The sequence below is a fragment of the Hypanus sabinus genome, chromosome 16 (assembly GCF_030144855.1).
Source record: "Hypanus sabinus isolate sHypSab1 chromosome 16, sHypSab1.hap1, whole genome shotgun sequence".
NCBI classification, from domain to species: Eukaryota; Metazoa; Chordata; class Chondrichthyes; order Myliobatiformes; family Dasyatidae; genus Hypanus; species Hypanus sabinus.
Genome location: NC_082721.1, coordinates 47,952,890 through 47,972,628, shown reverse-complemented (window position 1 = coordinate 47,972,628; position 19,739 = coordinate 47,952,890). Strand labels below are relative to the sequence as shown.

Genomic DNA, 19,739 nt, shown 5'->3' with positions numbered 1-19,739 from the left:
GATAGAGCAAAAGAGAAAACCCGACGTAGGTTGGAGACAAGAGAAAACCTACAGGTGCAGGAAATCCAAACAAAGCACACAAAATGCTGGAGGAATTCAGCAGGCCTGGCAGCACCTATGGAAATGTCGACGGTTCGGCCGAGATCCTTCATCGCTTTGTCCAGCACCTTCATGAGAAGGATTTCCAGGTGGCCTACCATTTTAATTCCAATTCCCACTCCCATTCCGGCATGTCAGCTCACGGCCTCCTCTACCGCCATGAGGCCACTCTCAGTATGGAATAGCAACACTTCATATTCGGTCTGGATACCCTCCAACCTGATGGGATGACCACCTCTTACCCGTTCTCCTCACTTCTCCCTGCTGCCCCTTCTTTTCCCCCTCCTCTCAGATTCCTCCTTCCACCCTTTACCTTTATCACTAACACCTCCCAGTTTCTTACTTCATTCTCCACTCCCTCACCCATCATCTTCTAGTTTGTAGTCCCTCTCGCCCCCACCCGACTTTATTCTGGTTTCTTTCCCTCTTCCTTTCCAGCTTTGATGAAGGGCCACGGCCCGAAACGTCGATTGTTTATTTATTTCCAGTCATGCTCCCAGTCCAGCTGAGTTCCTCCAGCATTTTGTATGTGTTAAACTGTAGAAGACGTTGGAACCCGGGGTTCTGCCATTTTATTCAATTAGCTGGTTTATTCAATCTATCTATTGATAGATAAGTATTCTTTCTTTCTGTATTTCAGCACAGTGCAATGGTTAACGACTAGTCTTTATACATTTGTTATTCTGAAGAGCAATCCTTCCCAGTGTCCAACTTCAGCACAGGATGGTGTAGCCATTGCCAAGATGGGTGTTTATGGGACCCAGTTCAACACTCCTGCAGTGCACCAGTGTCTGTGGTTCCAAAACACTTGGATCTAAAGCAGTTTCAGAGCAGATCATGAAGTGTGCTACACACAGTTGCGTATCTTGTGAAATTAACGACAAATCAGCACTTAATCTTTGATATATCAGCACTTTATTTTTCAAAATCCAAAATATTAAACATTTTAGCAGCTTCCGGTTCACGAGCAAGAATAACATTGGCATTCGTGCCATTCCATAACAAAATAAAACACTTAATACGCACCGATCGGAATACAAGGAATTCCTAAACGTTTCACAATGTTTCACTGGCAGTAAGAAAGGATCAGTCATATTTCAGTTCACAGGTTCCACTACAAGCGCAGCAGCCAACACACATCAGCTCAGGAGATAAAGAAACTCAGGTAGGACAGAGAGCTGAATAGGTCTGAGAAAGGTCAAAGCAAAACGGTCCAATGTTCTAGAATGAAAGGAAAAGTCGCACCTCTGGGAATTAGAGAATAACCAGGTGAAACGCGACTGGATTCTCCTGTGCTGGGAAGTCAGCAACAAGATCAGGCCTTCATCCCCAACTCGGCTGGTCCACAAAAGTCCCAGTTCCCTACAGGGCGTCCGAGGCTGGAAGCTGTGTCTCGGGCAGGAGGGGAAGAAAGTTTTAGTGGCCAACTAGATTGCGGGACAGAGGCTGCCGTACTGTTCACAATCTGTTGTCGGGAGTCAGCCACCTGAGGTGGACATTGGAAATGGGGTGGGGTGGGGGGGGGGGATGCGTCATCGTTGATCCATTACTTACTGAACAGTGAGCTGTTGGACCGAGTGGAGACAAGTCTGCAATTGTGACCAGGTCTCTTCCATCCCCATTCCCGAGCCATCGCATGGGCTAGAAGGGGAAATGAGTGCTCAAGCTATGGCCAGGACACATGCCCTGCTACTCCCGCAGATTTAACACCGTAACCCCCTCAGCTTTAGGGCAACGTCTTACAAGTGAGTCGGATTGCCCAGACTTTCTCGTTGCCTTGGCTGCCAGGAGAGGTTCTGCTGGTCTGAACTAAGCACTCAGCCCTATCAATGAGATTGCTGTACAGGAATGCATTTAAGTTTTAAAAAGCCGGCACGAGAAATGTGTAAAATCACCACTCAATCCTAACCTTAAAAAGAATGAGCTCAATCAAAGATGGTGTAAAATACGCAGGTCTGTGGGGAAGGGAGAGGGAGTAAGACTAATTGAAAAGCACTTTCAAAGACCCAGGCACAGCGGGTTGGTGCTGTTTCGCTGTATGTGGCCAAGTCACTTGAGAGAACAGAGGGTCAGAGATGTGGTGAAATCTCCGATCTGTAGTGCCGGGTAAAGGGGCTCGGTGAATGCCGCTTCTTGGAAGCTGTGGATTAGGGTGAGTTTTCTATCCGACACACTGTAGAACACGATCGTTCCAGCCTCAAAATCCACATACACTCCCACCCTGGAAATGCTCCCCACCGTCAGCTTGGTGTCGTTGTCATTGTGCAGAGCCAGCACCGAGCCCACCAGCGAGTAGAGACACCACGACTTGGAGTTGCGGCCCAGCAGACACTCGGTACCCTTGCCCTTGCGGCTGATGGTCTTGTAGCAAAGCCCGATCTTCCAGACTCCGCTATCTCCAGTCACCTCCACTTCCCAGTAAGAGCGGCCCGCCTTCACCCCCTCGGTGCACAACAGTTGCTGGCAGCAGTCGAACCGCTCCGTCCTCCTGGCTACCGGCTGCCGCTTGGCAGACAGGGACACCGTTCGGTTCCCATCGGACAGGATAAACTGGGCGTGGGCTGAGTTCAGATCCGGGGTCAGCCGTTGTCCGTCTGTAGATTCAGAGAGTCAGAGAGTCATAGGGCATGGAAACAGGCCCTTTGGCCCCACTTGCCAATTCTGACCAAGATTCCCATCTATACTGCTCCTATTTCAAAGTTCAAAGTAAATTTATTATCGTAGTACGCACAGTATCCACAATCTACCCAGAGATTCGTTTTCTTGCAGACATTCACAATAGAACAAAGAAATACAATAGAATCAACAACACAAAGACTGACAGACCAACGTTCAAAAGACAAACAGCAAATACAAAACACGTAAATAAATATTACTGACAAGATGATTTGTAGAGTTCTTAAAGTGAGTCCATAGGTTGTGAAAATAGTTCAGTGTTGAAGCTGTCCATACTGGATTAGGAGCCTGATGGTTGAACTGTTTGTTCCTGAACCTGGTTGTTCCTATTTGCCTGCATTTGGCCCATATACTTTTAAACCACATAATACTCTCTCTGTAGCTACTACACTTACCTTGTACTGCCTCCATGCACTGTGCAACAAATTAACCTGTATGAACAAAATGTAAGACAACCTGTATATTGTTACATGAGACAATAATAAACCTAAATTTAAACATATCCAGTGTCTTTTAAATGTTAAGGTACCTACCTCAACCGTTCCATCTGGCGGCCCATTCCATTTATTGACTGTCCATTTATAGAAACAAATAAGCTCATTTTTGTTTAAAATTGGAGGTAAGATGGAACCTCTAACCAGAGAGTGGTAAATCTCTGGGATTCATTGTGGGTATATTTGAAGCGGAGATTGATAGGTTCGTGATTAGTAAAGGTATCAAAGGTTATGGGGAGAAGGCAGATGAACAGGGTCGAGAGGGAAAATAACTCAGCCATGATCAAATTGCAGAGCACACTGGATGGGCAGATGACCTAATTCTGCTGCTATGTCTTTTGATCTTAAGGCCTAAATCTCCACCCTCTCATGATAAACATATACTAATTCCTGATTCTTCAACTCTGAAAAAAATGTTGCATTCATCTTACTTGTGCTCCATGATTTTATAAATCTCTGTAAGATCACCCCTCATTCTCCAATGCTCCGGTAAATAAAATCCCATGGAACTGCGTGGTAGGGTTCTCAGGGTAAGGATCAAAGGCCATTATTCAACCACATTGAATACGAATATTCTGTCCTGCGCTATGATGAGAAAGAAACAGAAGTGGGAAGAGGACAATCATCTCTTCATCCCCACTCTACCATTCAAGATCACGACCAATCTCTTACCTCAGTGCTACTCTCCTGAACTAAAGCTCTGTCCCTTGATGGTCTTAATACACAATTGATCACTCTCATAAATAGACACAGCAACGGAGCTTCTGCAGCCTCTTGGGGACAGATCTCAATCTCCCGAAGGAATATCTTGTGGTGTAGAGAAAGTTGATGGTCTGAGTCTCATTCCCAGGGAGGAACCAGCTTTCATACACGAGGGAAAAGTTTAAAGGGTTTATGAGGCAAGTTTTTAATACACAGTGGTAGGTACACCACCAAGAGAGGTGGTGGTAGCAGATATGATAGCATGTTTAAGAGGCATAGAGGGATTCTCTGACTGTGCAGAAGATGGTATTAATTGGATTGTCATGGTCAGCATAGATTATGGGCTGAAAGGCCTTCTGTGTTGTACAGTTCATTGTAAAGTCTGGTGAGTCAGTCAATAATTATATGTTACAACTGGTGTATTTATTACATTCTAGGGATAAAATGAAATCAGTATTTCTATTCCTCTCACAGTGCTCTATTCAAAGTACAATATGAATTCCCAAAGGCATTATTATTATCATTGAACCCCAAATTAGTGCATTGAACTTGGAAAAGCTGGAATTCCACATTTACTTCCCAATAAATAAAGCCATTAGCTTCTGGAATCCTGCTCTGTGGGATGGAGTTGATGTGCGTCCTTCCATCCACAAGTGGGAGAATGATGAGGAAGTTCCCATCAGCCAGGGAGCTACCACATGCAGAGTCTTCCACCACATTTCTAAGTTGGAGGAAAATGAGATAAAGCCAAGCCTTACTTTGTCCAGATATCAGGGGAAGTCACAATTTGTCATCTCCTCCTCAGTACAAAAATCATCCATGGTTCTGTTTTCCCTCATACTGTAGGGCTTCAGAAACATGGAGATGAGACTGTGAAGGAAGCCACTTGATCCATTATGCTCAATACAGACAAAATGCATCAATTTTGATGCTCCCATTTCCCAGCTCTTGATCTGTAGTCTTATAGTTCACAGCTTTGCAAGTCCTCATCCAGGTACCTTTCAAATACCATGAGGGTTTGTGGTCTATTCTAGAACTCAACTACTCCTTGGGTGAAAGAACTATTACCTTAACTCCTCTGAATGACTGTACGTCTGTGGCCCTGGTTAACAACCTCTCAATTAGTTCCCCACTCAGACTCCTTTACTCATAAACAAATAATCCCAGCCAACTTTGGCAACTCTAGCCCTGGAGATATCCTGGTAACGCCCCTCTGCAGCACCTTTAATACATCACATTCTTCCCATGGTGTGCTCATCAGAACTGCACACAGTGCTTCAATTGTGACCTTACAAATTCCAACAGAAGTTGCTGTTCTATGTGTCATCCAATAAAGGCAAATATCCCGTATATCACTTTATCTAACCATTTTACAACTTTCAGGGATCAGTAGACCGACTTGCCACAGTCCCTCTGTTCCTCTACAATTTATTTTACTATCCTACCATTTAGTTTGCCTGTCCCTTGTCCATTAACTCATACTTCAATGAACTGACGATATTTACATCCACCAAGCCAGTCCACTGATACCTTCCTTCAGCTTAGAACTCCTGTTGTGATTATTGACCACACCAATTAATTAATCACAGCCCCTACATCTGTCCAGGCCAGTAACATATCTGAGGGGTGATTGATAAGTTCGTGGCCTAAGGTAGAAGGAGTAAATTTTAAAAAACCTAGCACATTTATTTCTCATAGTCCCCTCCTACATTTACACACAGTCCAGCAGTCGTGCAGCATACGGATCTTGGATCTCCAGAAAGTGTCCATAGATGGGTGATTGATAAGTTCGTGGCCTAAGGTAGAAGAAGATGAGTTATACAGCTCTCGTTACATGAACATGCAGTTCAACTCTTTGAGTGATAATGCAGAAAGTTTAAAGTTAGTAACTCATCTCCTTCTACCTTAGGCCACAAACTTATCGATCACCCATGTTGTGGACACTTTCTGGATGTCCAAGATCCGTATGTTCCTCGACTGCTAGACTAAGTATGTAAATATAGGAGGGGAATATGTTGAAAAATAAATGCGCTAGATTTTCTAAAATTGAATCCTTCTACCTTAGGCCATGAGCTTATTAATCACCCCTCGTAGCTTGACAACCTATGGACCTGATAGTGAGGTCTGTAGATCCCTATTGCACACACAGCTCTCTAACCACTAACACCCCAGTTGGCCTTTACTTCAGTCCCTGAGGCATTAGTTTATTTAATTTCCCACTTTCAAGACACGAAAATGCTGGAATCTGCAGCAACCAATGAGATGCGGGAGGAATTCAGTGGGTCAGGCAGCATCCATGGAGGGAAATGCAACAGCTGCCATTTGAGGCCAAGACCCTTCAGTTGGATTGAGGGAATGAAAAGGTCTAGAATGTGCAAAAGGCCAGAAGGGATCGTCAAAGATGAAGAGGAAAGTTTGAGGCATGAGAAAGGATCATCAGTGGCAGTAGGGATTCTTTACCATGGAAACAGACGTGGGGGTGATGGAAGAAGAGCACCACATAACGGTGGTTGCAGAACTTGAGGCGAGGTCGCAGATGGATGAAGGTGAGGTCTCAACTGAGGACAGACCACTCTGCATCAGAGCGGGAGAGGTCAGAGGGGATGATAAAGATACGACAGCTGGAGCTGGTGTCAGGTGCAGCATCCAAAGAGGGTGAGAGGTGAGGTGGTGAGTTAAGGGGTGGGGAATAGGTTCAAAGGAGTGAAGGTTGAGTTTGAGGTCAGGGAATGGTGGGGGATGGTGGCATGATCCAGAGGCCCTGGGCTGGAGTGCAGCTGTGAGATCCTACTTTTCCTTGGATCCTAAGGGTGTTTACTTATTAATCTATCATGTGGGTCTCTATTAAATACCTTGGACCCAAATGTCTACAACAAAAACACTGCCCAGAGCCCATGGTTCTCTGTGTAGGACACACACCAGAAGCAGTTGTCCATGAGATCCTTGGAGGGAATGTAGCCACAACACTCCTAACATATCATCATAATTATACCACAATCATAATTGTCACACAATAATAATGATATGGGATAAAAAGATAAAATGGCAGAAACACTCAGCAGGTCAGGCAGCATCTGTGAAGAGGAATATGGGTATGCACCTATCATACTGTATGTCTTGGAAATATTGTTTATGTTAAGAAGGATGATTTCAAAAGTCATCTGTGCTCAAGAAGGTGACATTTACAGGGCTGTGAGGAAAGGACAGAGGAACGAGGACTGGATCCTACAGAGCAGCACGTCTGGAAGAACATCTTCTTCAGCATTGCATGATGCTTGGTTGCACAGAAAGGCACCTTTACATTTTGGCTCATTAGCAGTCACGTACTGCCACTTACACAAAGAAACCAGGCGATCCCTGTCTTTCTTCACATGGGAGACAAGCTCGAAGTTTTTCTGTGTGTGATTTTTTATCCTATCCAGTTTTATTTTATCCAGACAAGGATGAGGCTGAGGCGACTTGAATGGTTCTGATGCATTCTTGATCCTGAAATATCAATGCAGTATGTTAGCCATGTAGACAGTGACCGCCCGAAGAAAGGCCATCACTTCATCCACCCTGGCACGCACACAGTGATCTGGCCTTTACAATATGAATCATTCTATCCATGAAAGATAAAGACACACAAAGGCCTGTTCAGGAATAAAAGTCTGAGATTCCACTTCAACATTCTTAAGCAGTCGTATCTACACTAACACTTGCGGCCAATCACTTTTATATTTGCGTGGAAGGTAAGGTGACTGTGGATAAGCCAAACTGTAAAAACATGTTTTTTTTAATAACAATATGAAAACAGCACTTGCAGTTATATTGCACATTTAACCTTGTTAAACATCTGAAGGTATTTCATAGCAGCATTATCTGAGAAAGGTTGTCACTGAGGGCAGATGATATTTGAGCAGGTAAGAAAAGAGACAGGTAGTAAGACAGATGAAAGAGAAAGAGAGACAAGGAGACAGAGAGAGAAGTATGAGGGAAGACATACAGAGAGTGTGTGAAGAACAGGAGGAAGAGAGAAAGAGACAGACACAATGATACAGATAGATACAGAGAGACAGCCAGAGGGGCAGACACAGAGATAGAAGGTCTCACAGGAGATGAGGCAGAGAGATTTTAGGAAGAGATTCCAGAGCTCTGGGTCTGGTAGCAGACGGCACAGCTATTATTGTGAGGCAGAGCAAGAAAAGTTGGCAATACAGAAGAATTGAAAGAGGAGACAGAACTCAGAGGGTTTAGATTAGAGGAAAGGATGAATGTACAGGGACAATTGTGCACATAGGTATGCATCTTAAAATAAAGGCAATGCCAATTTAGAAGCTCATGTTGGACAAGTGGGTGCTAGTGAAGATGTAACAGCCATCAGGATGTGAGCAGGACCATGTTGGAAAGTGCAGACTGTTATCCCTGAAGTTTGAGCAGGAGATCAGAAAGGCATTGATATTTGGAAGCATAGGTTAAGTACCACTTATCTGAAATTCCAATATCTGAAAAGTTTGGAAATCTGAAAATTTTTTGAGTTTTTCTTTTTTTAAATTTTTTTAAATTGAGTTTTCAAATGATTACAGAAGGAAAGAAAAAAAATTATCAACCCTTCCCCCCCCTGTAACGTATCCCTATAGAAAGAAAGAAAAAAAAGAAGAAAAAAATAAAGAAAGAATGCCTGGATATTGGAAGATATCCATGCTCCATGGAGTTCATAATAGCTTTAGTATATATATTTCTTTCTTTCCCCAAATAACCAGTAATTTTATCTTTGGAGCACCTATATATTTAGTCCTATCTTTTGTAAATAAGGGCACCAAATTTTCAGAAATGTTTGATATTTATCTCTTAAATTATAAGTAATTTTTTCAAGTGGAATACTGCTCAAGATTTCATTCTTCCAACGATCTATACTTAAGTATGAATCTGATTTCCAAGTAACTGCAATAGCCTTTTTGGCTACTGCCAATGCAATTTTTATGAATTCTTTCTGATATTTATTCAATTTGGGTTTCGGTTTTATCCCTTCAATATCGCCTAGTAAAAACAATAATGGGTTATGTGGAAGTTGTGTTCCAATAATTTGTTCCAGTAAAACTCTTAAATTTGTCCAAAAAATGTTGAATTTTAAAACAAGACCAAGTAGAATGTAAATAAGTACCAATTTCTTGATTACATCAGAAGCATTGATCAGATAAATTTGGGTTTAATTTATTTATTTTTTGTGGTGTAATATATAATCGATATAAAAAATTATATTGCACTAATCTTAACCGGACATTTGTTGTATTTGTTATACTGTCAAGACATAGTCTTGACCAACTTGTTTCTTCAATTTTAATATTCAAGTCAGTTTCCCATTTTTGTCTTGACTTATGAATTCCTTGTTTAATTGCCTGGTTTTGAATCAAACTATACACACAAGAAATAATTTTTTAAATTTTTCCTTTCTGAATTAAAGTTTCTATTTCATTAGGTTTTGGCAATAACATTGTTTGACCCAGTTTATCTCTTAAATAAGCTCTTAATTGGAAATAACAAAAAAGAGTGTTGTTTGATATTTTGTATTCATTCTTTAATTGATCAACTGACATTAATATACCTCCTTCAAAACAGTCACCTATATATCTAATCCCTTTTTGAAACCAGTTGTATAAAAGTTGGTTATCCATTGTAAAAGGAATAAATTTATTTTGAGTTAAAGGTCTCTTTGCTAATAAAGATTCCTTATCTCATCGTCAACATTTATCTTATCCCATAAATCAATCAAATGTTTTAATATAGGAGATTCTTTCTTTTCCCGTATCCATTTAGATTCCCGCTTATATATAAGATCTTCTGGTATATTTTCTCCTATTTTATCCAGTTCTATTCTAATCCATGCTGGCTTATCTTCATCAAAAAAAGATGCAATAAATCTAAGTTGATTTGCTTTATAATAATTCTTAAAGTTTGGAAGTTGTAACCCTCCTAGATCAAATTTCCATGTTAATTTTTCCAACGATATTCTTGACATCTTACCTTTCCAAAGAAACCTCCTCACACATTTATTTAACTCTTGAAAAAACTTCTGGGGTAGTTGTATTGGTAGTGTTTGGAATAAATATTGTAATCTAGGGAATATATTCATTTTTACAGCATTTACTCTGCCTACTGTTATTGGTAACATCATCCATTTATCAAGATCTTCTTGAATTTTTTTCAATAATGGTAAATAATTTAATTTATATAAATTCTTTACATCATTATCAACTCTTATACCTAAATATTTTATACCATTTATTGGCCATCTAAATTGAGTTATTAATTGACATTGACTATAATCTCCTTTAGTAAGAGGTAGAATTTCACTTTTATCCCAATTTATTTTGTAGCCTGGTATTTTCCCATATTCTTCCAATCTAGAAGATAATTTACGTAGCGAATACAATGGGTTTGTTAAATAAAGCAGAACATCATCAGCAAATAAGTTAATCTTGTATTCCTCCTGGTTAACTCTGAAACCCTTAATATCTGGGTCCGTTCTAATTAATTCAGCTAATGGTTCTATCGCCAACACAAATAAAGCAGGTGATAATGGACAACCTTGTCTAGTTGACCTTGTTAACTGAAATGATGTTGAAATTTGACCATTTGTCACTACTTTAGCTTTGGGATTAGTATTTAAAGTTTTAATCTATTTTATAAAGGATACTCCTAATCCATATTTTTCCAATACCTTAAATAAAAAATCCCATTCCAATCTATCAAATGCTTTTTCTGCATCTAAAGCAACTGCCACACTTATTTCCTCCCTCATTTGTGCCAAATGAATTATGCTAAGTAACCGGGTTACATTATCTGCCAATTGTCTATATTTGATAAATCCTGTTTGATCCATATGTATTAATTTTGGTAAGTATTTAGATAACCTACTAGATAAATTTTTTGCTATTATTTTATAATTGATGTTTAACAAAGAAATAGGTCTATATGATGTTGGCTTTAAAAGATCTCTATCTTTTTTTGGCAATACTATTAAAATAGCTGTCAATTAAGATTCTGGAAGTTTATGCTTTCTTTCCTCTTGGTGTATTAACTCCATAAAAGGAGGAATTAGTAAATCTTTAAACTTCTTGTAAAATTCGGGCGGAAAACCATCTTCTCCTGGGGATTTATTACTCTGAAGTGATCCTAGAGCTTCTTCGACCTCTTTTAATGTGAAAGACAAATCTAATCCCTTCTGTTCTTCTGAATTCAATTTTGGAAGAGTTATTTGTGATAAAAACCTTTCTACCTCAACATTATCATTTTGTGATTCTGATTGATACAGCTCAGAATAATAATTCTTAAAAGTTTCATTAATTTATAAAGGTTTATAAGTAATTTTATTTACACTTGTTCTAATTGCATTCATCGTTTTGGAAGTCTGGTCTATTTTTAACTGCCAAGCAAGAATCTTGTGTGATCTTTCATCTAGTTCATAATATCTCTGTTTATTTCTCATAATTGCTTTTTCTGTTCGATATGTCTTAAGTGTATTGTAACTTCTTGTTAACAAATTGTCTTCGTTTTTCTTCTGTCATATATCTTTGAGGTTCTTTTTCTAATTTTGTAATCTCTTTTTCCAATTGATCTATTTCTACCATATATTCCCTCTTAATTTTAGAAGTGTAACTTATTATCTGGCCTCTGAAATATGCCCTCATTGCTTCCCACAATATAAATTTATCCAACTGAATGTGAATTTGTATCTAAAAAAAACTGAATCTGCTTTTTCATAAAATCACAAAAATTTTGATGTTTTAATAATATTGAATTAAATCTCCATCTGTAAATCGATTCCTCTTTATCTATCATTATCATTGTCATTATCAAGTGGGAATGATCTGACAATATTCTTGCTTTATATTCCATATTTTTCACTCTGTCATGAATATTCATTGATAATAGGAAAAAATCTATCCTTGAGTAAGTTTTGTGTCTATCTGAATAAAATGAATAATCTGAATAAAAAATAAAATGAATAAAGCATTAAAAATAATAAAAATATATTAAAAATATGAAGATTATGTTTGACAAAATGATGAAAAAACAGGACAAAATGGATAAGAAAATTAAAGACTTGGAAGAAACAACGGGAGACATCGTTGAAAGAATGAATAAAATGGAAGACAATATTTCTGCCTGGACATCAGAAAGAAAACAGTTGTTGGAAAAAGTGGATGTGCTTGAAAATTTTAGTAGACGAAATAATATTAAGATTGTTGGACTTAAAGAAGGTATAGAGGGAGAGGATCCAATAAATTTTTTTCAAAAATGGATCCCAGAAAATTTGGAAATGGAAGAAGGAACTCAGTTAATTGAAATTGAAAGGGCTCACAGAGCCTTAAGACCAAGATCTCAAGTTGATCAAAATCCACGATCAATCTTGATAAGATGCTTAAGATAACAAGATAAAGAAAAGACCCTGAAGGCGGCTGCCCAACGTGCCAGAAGGAGAAATGGGCCGCTGATGATAGAAGGGAAAACAGTTCTTTTCTATCCTGATATAAGTTATGGCCTTTTGAAGAGAAAGAAGGAATTTAACCCAGTGAAAGAAGTTTTATGGGAAAAGGGTTATAAATTTATAATGCATCACCCGGCAACCCTGATAAATTTTTTGGATGATGGAAAAAGAAGATTTTTTACTGATTATCAGGATGTGTAAGAGTTTGCACAAAAACTCCCAAATATTCACTAACCACAGCCAGATTTAAAAGTGAAATGGATTAAAGATGAAGACAGGGACAGTGAATGGAATTGATGGACATTTAAGGACAAAAGAATATTTAAATGTATTCTTAATTATATGATACGGGGGAGAAAGGTAAAAATTTGAGAAATATTAATTGAGAGTAGTGACATTTTTTTTCTTCTCGCATATATACTTTTTTATGTTACGGGGGAGCTGGGGGAACTTCGGATCGATTGCTACGGGATTCACGTGTGTAATCATGGTGATTGCAACAGAGGGGGGTAATGTTGTGTTTTTTTTTTATCCACAACATTAGCAGGGGGGTATTTTGTTACTTTTTTCTTTATAATCTATTTTTCTATCTTTCTTTCTTTGCCTGGATGTTCAGGAGGCGGGGGGGGGGGGGGGGGGAAGAGACACACAGCAACATGGAGAATTTTAAAAAGATTCCCCAAGGTACTATAAAAGTTGAAAGATTAGGTATTATTATAGATTGGAGTAACCCTATTAAAAATAATGACTAATTTACTGAATTTTTAAAGTTTTAATGTTAATGGGCTTAATAGACCGGTGAAAAGAAAAAGAATTTTACCATACATTAAGAAAATGAAAATAGATATAGCTTTTTTACAAGAAACACACTTAACAGAGATAGAACATCAGAAATTAAAAAGAAATTGGGTCAGAAATGTTATTGCAGCTTCATTTAATTCAAAGGCGAGGGGAGTTGCAATTTTGGTTAATAAAACTTTACCAATTAAAATACAAAATGTATTAATTGATTCAGTGGGGAGATACGTGATTATACATTTGATTTTTTCAGAACTATGGACTCTTATGAATATCTATGCACCAAATGAAAATAATGTAAAATTTATACAAAAGGCCTTTTTGAATTTGGCTGACACACATGACAAAATATTAATAGGTGGAGATTTTAACTTTTGTCTAGAGTGTAGACCCAGTTTTAGATAGATCAACAAAGGTTGTTACAAAATCAAAAGTAGCAAAATTAACTTTATCATTGATGAAAGATTTAAATTTGATTGATATATGGAGAAGAATTAATCCAAAAGAAAGAGTTTTTCTTGAATGCTGACATGATGTTGTCACAAATGGAAAATTTTGGGATGGTTCCCCAAGAAGATCTCTGCACACTCAGACAGCTCTGAGAAGTGACTGCACATATGTGATGAACTGAAGTTAATGGAAAATAGAAAAAAAAAGCGCTGCATAAAATGAGAAATGAAGATCTTGACCATGTATTGAAAGAGTGGAATCGTCAGTGTCAGGGTGAACATATGCGACTTAATGGTATTCTGATCATGGAAAAGCAAAGATCCATTGTAACTAACTGAAAATTGAAGTTAAATGTGAATATTTAACAGGCTGGTTGCAGAAATTTAGGAAAAAAGGCAGAATATTAATTTTTTAGAGATTCATGGTGATAAAGCAGCTGCTGTCAATGAAGCAGAAAAGAAATTTATTGATGAATTTTGCCAGGATCGCTGCTGATGAAAATCTAACACACTGGATAGCTGCATCAGTACATGTGTGTGCTGAACAAGTGTAAGACAAAGACTGCTTACCAATAACACATAAATTCAGAGTCGAAAATGGTGGTGATCACAAGCTATATATTCCAAAATCCAGAAATATCCCAAATCCAAAACATTTCTGGCCCTAAGCATTTCAGATAAGGAAGACTCAACCTCTACTAAAGAACAAGTGCTGGGATGATACCTTCAGAGAGTAAGATGTGAGCATACCAGATATTCAGGATGAGGGTTTGCCTTTGCCACACGAGCAAGGGTATCAGTTCTGAAGTTATAGGTTCATGCAGCATTAAAATAGGCTCTTTGTTTAAATTGGTCAAAGCTCACCAAGATGCTCCGATCTTGCTAGTCCCATTTGCATTTGACCCATAACCTTCTGAAACATTTCAGTCTATGTACCTATGTAATTGTCTTTTAAACGTTGTTGTTGTACCTGCAGCAACCACTTCCTCTGTGTAAATAAACGCTGCCTTTCAAGTTCCTCTTAAATCTTTTGCCTTTCATCTTAAACCTATGCCTTCCAGTCCCTGACACCCCAACTCTGGGAAAAAGACTAAGTGCATTCATCCTATCTATGCCTCTCATAATTTTATACAACTAAGATCAGCCCGCAATCTCCTGCACTCCAAGAAATAAGATCCTAGCTTGTCCAACCTCTCTCTATAACTTAGTATCTCAACTTCTGGTATCAACCTTATAGATCTTTTCTATACTCTTTCCAGTTTAATAGTACCTTTCCTATAGCATGGTCACCAAAATTGAACCCAATGTTCCAAGTGCATCAAGTACAATCACACCATGACTTCGCAACTTTGATACTCAGTGCCCTCCCTGGCTTATGAAGGCCTATTGCTAAAAGCATTCTTTACCACCCTGTCTATTTTTCCCTGTCAGGAAACCATGTACTTGTACTCCAAAGTCCATCCGTTCTACAACACTCCCCAGGGCCCTGCCATTCTTAGTGAAAATTCTACCTAGATTTGACTTTCCAAAATGCAACACCTCTGAGTCAAATGCCTTTTGCCATTCCTTAGCTGATCAAGATCCCCTGTAATATTTGATAACCTTGTTCATTGTCTACTATATCACCTATTTTAGTGACAGTGCCTTGTGCAGTCCTATGCAATTAATATAGATGATAACCCGAGGTACATGTTAATTTAAAGACTTTATTGAAATCCATATAATTCACGTCTACCACCCTGTCCTCAACTATCTTGGTCAAAAATGAAATTTCCTAAGACATGATCTCCCATGCATAATGCCATCCTAATCAACTGCACTTTCCACATGTATACATATCTTATCCCTCAGAATCCTCTCTAATAACTTAGATGGATCTAACATGGATGTTAGATTTATTGGCCAATAGTTTCCAGGGTTTTATTTGCCATCCTTCTTAAATAAATATACATCATTTGCCAGTTTACCAGCACTTCACCAATGGCCAATGATGATCCTCAAATAGGGCTCTTGAACTTCTTCTTCAGCCTCCCACAGTGACCTTGGATATACCTAGTCAAGTTCTGGAGATTTGTCTACCTTAATACTTTTTAAGATATCCAGCACCCCCTGCACTTTAATGCAGACTATCCCCAAGGCTTCCATATTTACTTCTCCTATTTTTGAAGTCCTTATATCTTTCTCCACAGTAAAAACCACAGAGGAATAGTCATTAAGGACCTTGCCCAGCTCCTGCTGCTTCACACAAAGGTATCTCCTTTGGTTCTTGAGGGGTCCTGTTATTCACTGTCCCTTAATATACTTACAAAATCTCTTTGGATTTTCCTTAATCTTTTCTGTCAAAGAAATTTCATGCCCCCTTTTCCCTCCTGATTTCCTTGTTCAGCATCACTTATACTCCTTCAAGAATTCAGTTGATCCTAGCTGCCTGTATCTGACCCATGCCTCTTCCTTTTTTTCTGGCCAGGGTTCAATATTCTGTGACATCCAGGGCTTCCTTCTCCTATCAGCCTTGCTCTTTACTCTAACAGGAACATACAGACTTTGAGCTCTCATTATCTCACCTTTAAATGCCTCCCTCTTGCTATGAACAACCTAATCCAAGCAATCTTTGCCAGGCGAGCTCCTGTCTCAATCCTGTCAAGTTTCCATCTCCATTAGATTACCAGAGTACTACCAGCACAAGTCACTTCATCTCTGGATTACAGTACCATTCAGCCATAAACTAACAACAATGGAACAGGTTCTGTGAGCTGAATGGTCCCACAGCACCTATTGCTAAATCACTGTGGCAGTGGTAGGTGCATCAACTCAGGATGTGTGAGCACTGGGGTAGATGATGGTATTGATAAGAGAATCACCAAGTGTGGGAGTATATTACACAGGGGAAGAGGGCTGACATTTGTAACATTGTTCTGTGAAAGAAAGTCACTTCACTGAGAAAATACACCAAAGTGAGACAAGTGGAAGTGGATTTTAAACAATTCTTGCTCTTACGTAGTTCTGATAAACACCGACCGTGTGTTGTGAACTGAACAATCACAACATACTGATCTTATTTCAATTCACGTTACTAGGAAACCAAAATTCCTGTGAAAGGATTATATAACAGCGCAACAGTTAAGTCCTCGTGCGTTATATTGCCTGAATATAAAACTCCTGCAGATGTGATACATTGTCTGTTATGTTGCCATGGTATTCCTGTGTATTATAAAAATACACCATCCAAAGCCCCTGATAGATTGATTTTCCAAAGCTCAATAAATAAATGGAGAGGCAAAATTGAAATGAAAAGAAAAACGAGCAATTCTTGGAAAATATTCAATAACAGGTATAAAGATTTAGCATTTTAAGCAACATTAATAAATACTTAAAATGTTAATTTACAGGCCGGTTGCATTTAAAAACATAGAAATTCAAGGTTTTACTATCAGCTTCCTCAAGGAAAAATAATTTTAGATGGAGGGCCTCACCCCGGTCAGACTTACGTGTCTGTAAACAGCGTAATTTCCTTTATATCTAATATCTCAATGTGGGCTGCTTAAAGCAGACAGTGCACCTCCAGCTTGTAAGGAATGGTTATGTAATAATACAATCATGTAAATGCAAAAAGGCTCCTTGTCCCACTGAGTACACACCATCCATCGAGCACCCATACACCAATCTGATTTTATTTTCTTCCATATCCCTTCAACTACCCCCCAGATTCTACCACCCACTGACACACTTACAAGAAATTTTACATGACAATTAACCTATCGTGTCTTTGGAATGTGGGAGGAAACTGTGCCACCAGGAGGAAACCACACAGTCAGGGGGAGTGTATGCAAACTTCACATAGGTAGGAACTGAGGTCAGGACTGGTGTAGCTGTGGGGCAGGTGCTCTACCTGCACTGTGACACATTCATTTCACAGCTGCAGTGTGCATCACATCACAATATCAAAGCAAACAATGGGTTAATGTACAGGGATGGAACTCACTCAGTGCCAAAATTGAGATACTGTTGAAAATTAGCTGATCCATTTAAATATAATAGTGATAACGTCATGGTCACTTACCTGGTTATCATTGAACTGAATCCCTGTAAAATATGAGACAGGATGAATAAATTTCCAGTATATAAACTCAGAAATTGCACTTCTTTCAAATGCATTAAGAATTCAAATAGGCACTGAGAATTTCATTTTGCATTTGGGACATTGAATTTACAAGTCACGATATGTTGTTGCAGATTCATAAAGCTTTGGAGTATTGTGTGCAGTTTTGGTTGCACCATTTGAGGAAGAATGTGGAGGAGATGGAGAAAATACAGAAGACCTTCACTAGAATGCTGCCTGGATTAAAGGTTGTTAGCTATGAGGAGAGTTTGATTAACCTTAGGTTGTTTCCTCTTGACTCTCAGATGATGAGGGGAGACCTTATAGAAATTTATAAAATAATGAGGCATAGACAGGTTACACAGTGTCTTTCTCATGGTGAAAATAGCAGATATAGAGGGCATAGCTTTAAGGTGAGAGGGGGTATGTTTCAAGGAGATGTGCAGGGCAAATTTTATTTTGTTGAGTACCTGGAATCCACTGCTATGGGTGATGTTGAAAGCAAATACAATAGTGGCATTTAATTGCCATTTTGACAGGCATATGAACATGCAGGGAATAGGGATAGGCACCACGTGCAGTCAGATGGGATTAGTTTAATTTGTCATTATGGTCAGCACAGACATCATGAGCCAAAGGGCCTGTTTCAGTTCTGTACTGTTGTATGTTATTTGGCACAAGGTGTAAATTGCATCTTAAAATGAAAGAAGCTCTGCCCATTTCCTGCCACCAGTGTGCAGTTTGCCCATTTTAACATTTACTGTATTTAAGTGCAAGTGAATGATGTTTTGTGGCCCATATACACTAGTTCAATTCAGTACTGCCCCCACATCAACATGACCTCTTAGACAGGCAGCTTGCATTGACATCCTAAAATTAAAGAAAATTATGTGAGTCAGCATGATGATTAGTTAATTTTTAGAATAACAACTTTTTCATTACCTAAGATATCTTATGTAAAACTCTGGTATTTAGCCAGGTCTAATTAAGAATATGACTGGGAGCTGCAAAGATAACCAAAATATCTATGGAAAAACTGAACTGCTCACAGCAACAATTATAGATTAGGCCCAAGTTTTAATGAGATGCATACTACCAGGGATAGGGGTTCTCTTGTCCTCATTTACCACCTCACCTGCCTCTGTGTCCCCCACAACCTCCAGCATCTCCAATGGGATCCTACCACTGAGCCTATCTTCCCCTTCCCCCCAACTTTTCTGCTTTCTGCAGAAATTGCTCCCTCCCTATGTGACTCCCATGTCCACTCATCCCTCCCCACTGATATGATCTCCCTCCTGGCACTTATCCTTCCAAGCGGAACAAGTGCTACACCTGCCCTGACAACACCTCCCTTCAGTCCTGTATCTCTTTCACCAATTAACATCCCAGCTCTTTACTTCATCGCTCCTCCTTCAGGTTTCACCTATCACCTTGTATTTCTCTCCCCGCTACCTTTTAAATCTACCCCTTATCTTTTTTTCTCTAGTCCTGCCGAAGAGTCTGAAACATCGCCTTTACTTTTTTCCATAGATGCTGCCTGGCCTGCTGAGTTCCTCTGGGGGGGGGGGGGTGTGGGTGTGGGTGTTGCTTGAAATTCCAGCATCTGCAGATTTTCTCTTGTTTGTCAGAGTAAACATTATGTTTTTAATGCAAATTACTCATTTTCAATTTTTGTTTTATTTTATGTTCTCTTTGTGTGTTGGCCTGATACAGATTTTCATGCATCTTTCATCTCTGTAGAATAAACTACCAATAAATCATACCAAGTTTACTGACCAAAAATGACATTTGTCATAGTCATATGCCACAAACATCTTCTACTTTAACTCTTGCAATCCCTGTTAACTACTTTCCCATCACCTTATTCTTCTCCATAAACCTACAATAGGTGTGGTTTACAGTGACTAATTGACGTATCGCATGAGAGGAAACTAGAGCTCCTGGAAGCAAGC

General features: G+C 39.1%; 1 protein-coding gene across 1 annotated transcript in view; it reads right to left on the bottom strand.

The window, feature by feature from the left end:
- Positions 1-995: 995 nt before the first annotated feature.
- Positions 996-19,739, bottom strand: part of LOC132406275 (E3 ubiquitin/ISG15 ligase TRIM25-like) — a 35,751-nt gene continuing 17,007 nt past the window's right edge. Inside the window, exons 4-6 of the mRNA XM_059991691.1 lie at positions 17,749-17,771; positions 7,309-7,457; positions 996-2,693 (exon numbers count right to left, since the gene is read on the bottom strand). Coding sequence (XP_059847674.1) covers positions 2,149-2,693; positions 7,309-7,457; positions 17,749-17,771 — 717 coding nt within the window. The 3' untranslated portion in view covers positions 996-2,148. The remainder of the gene's footprint in view (positions 2,694-7,308; positions 7,458-17,748; positions 17,772-19,739) is intronic.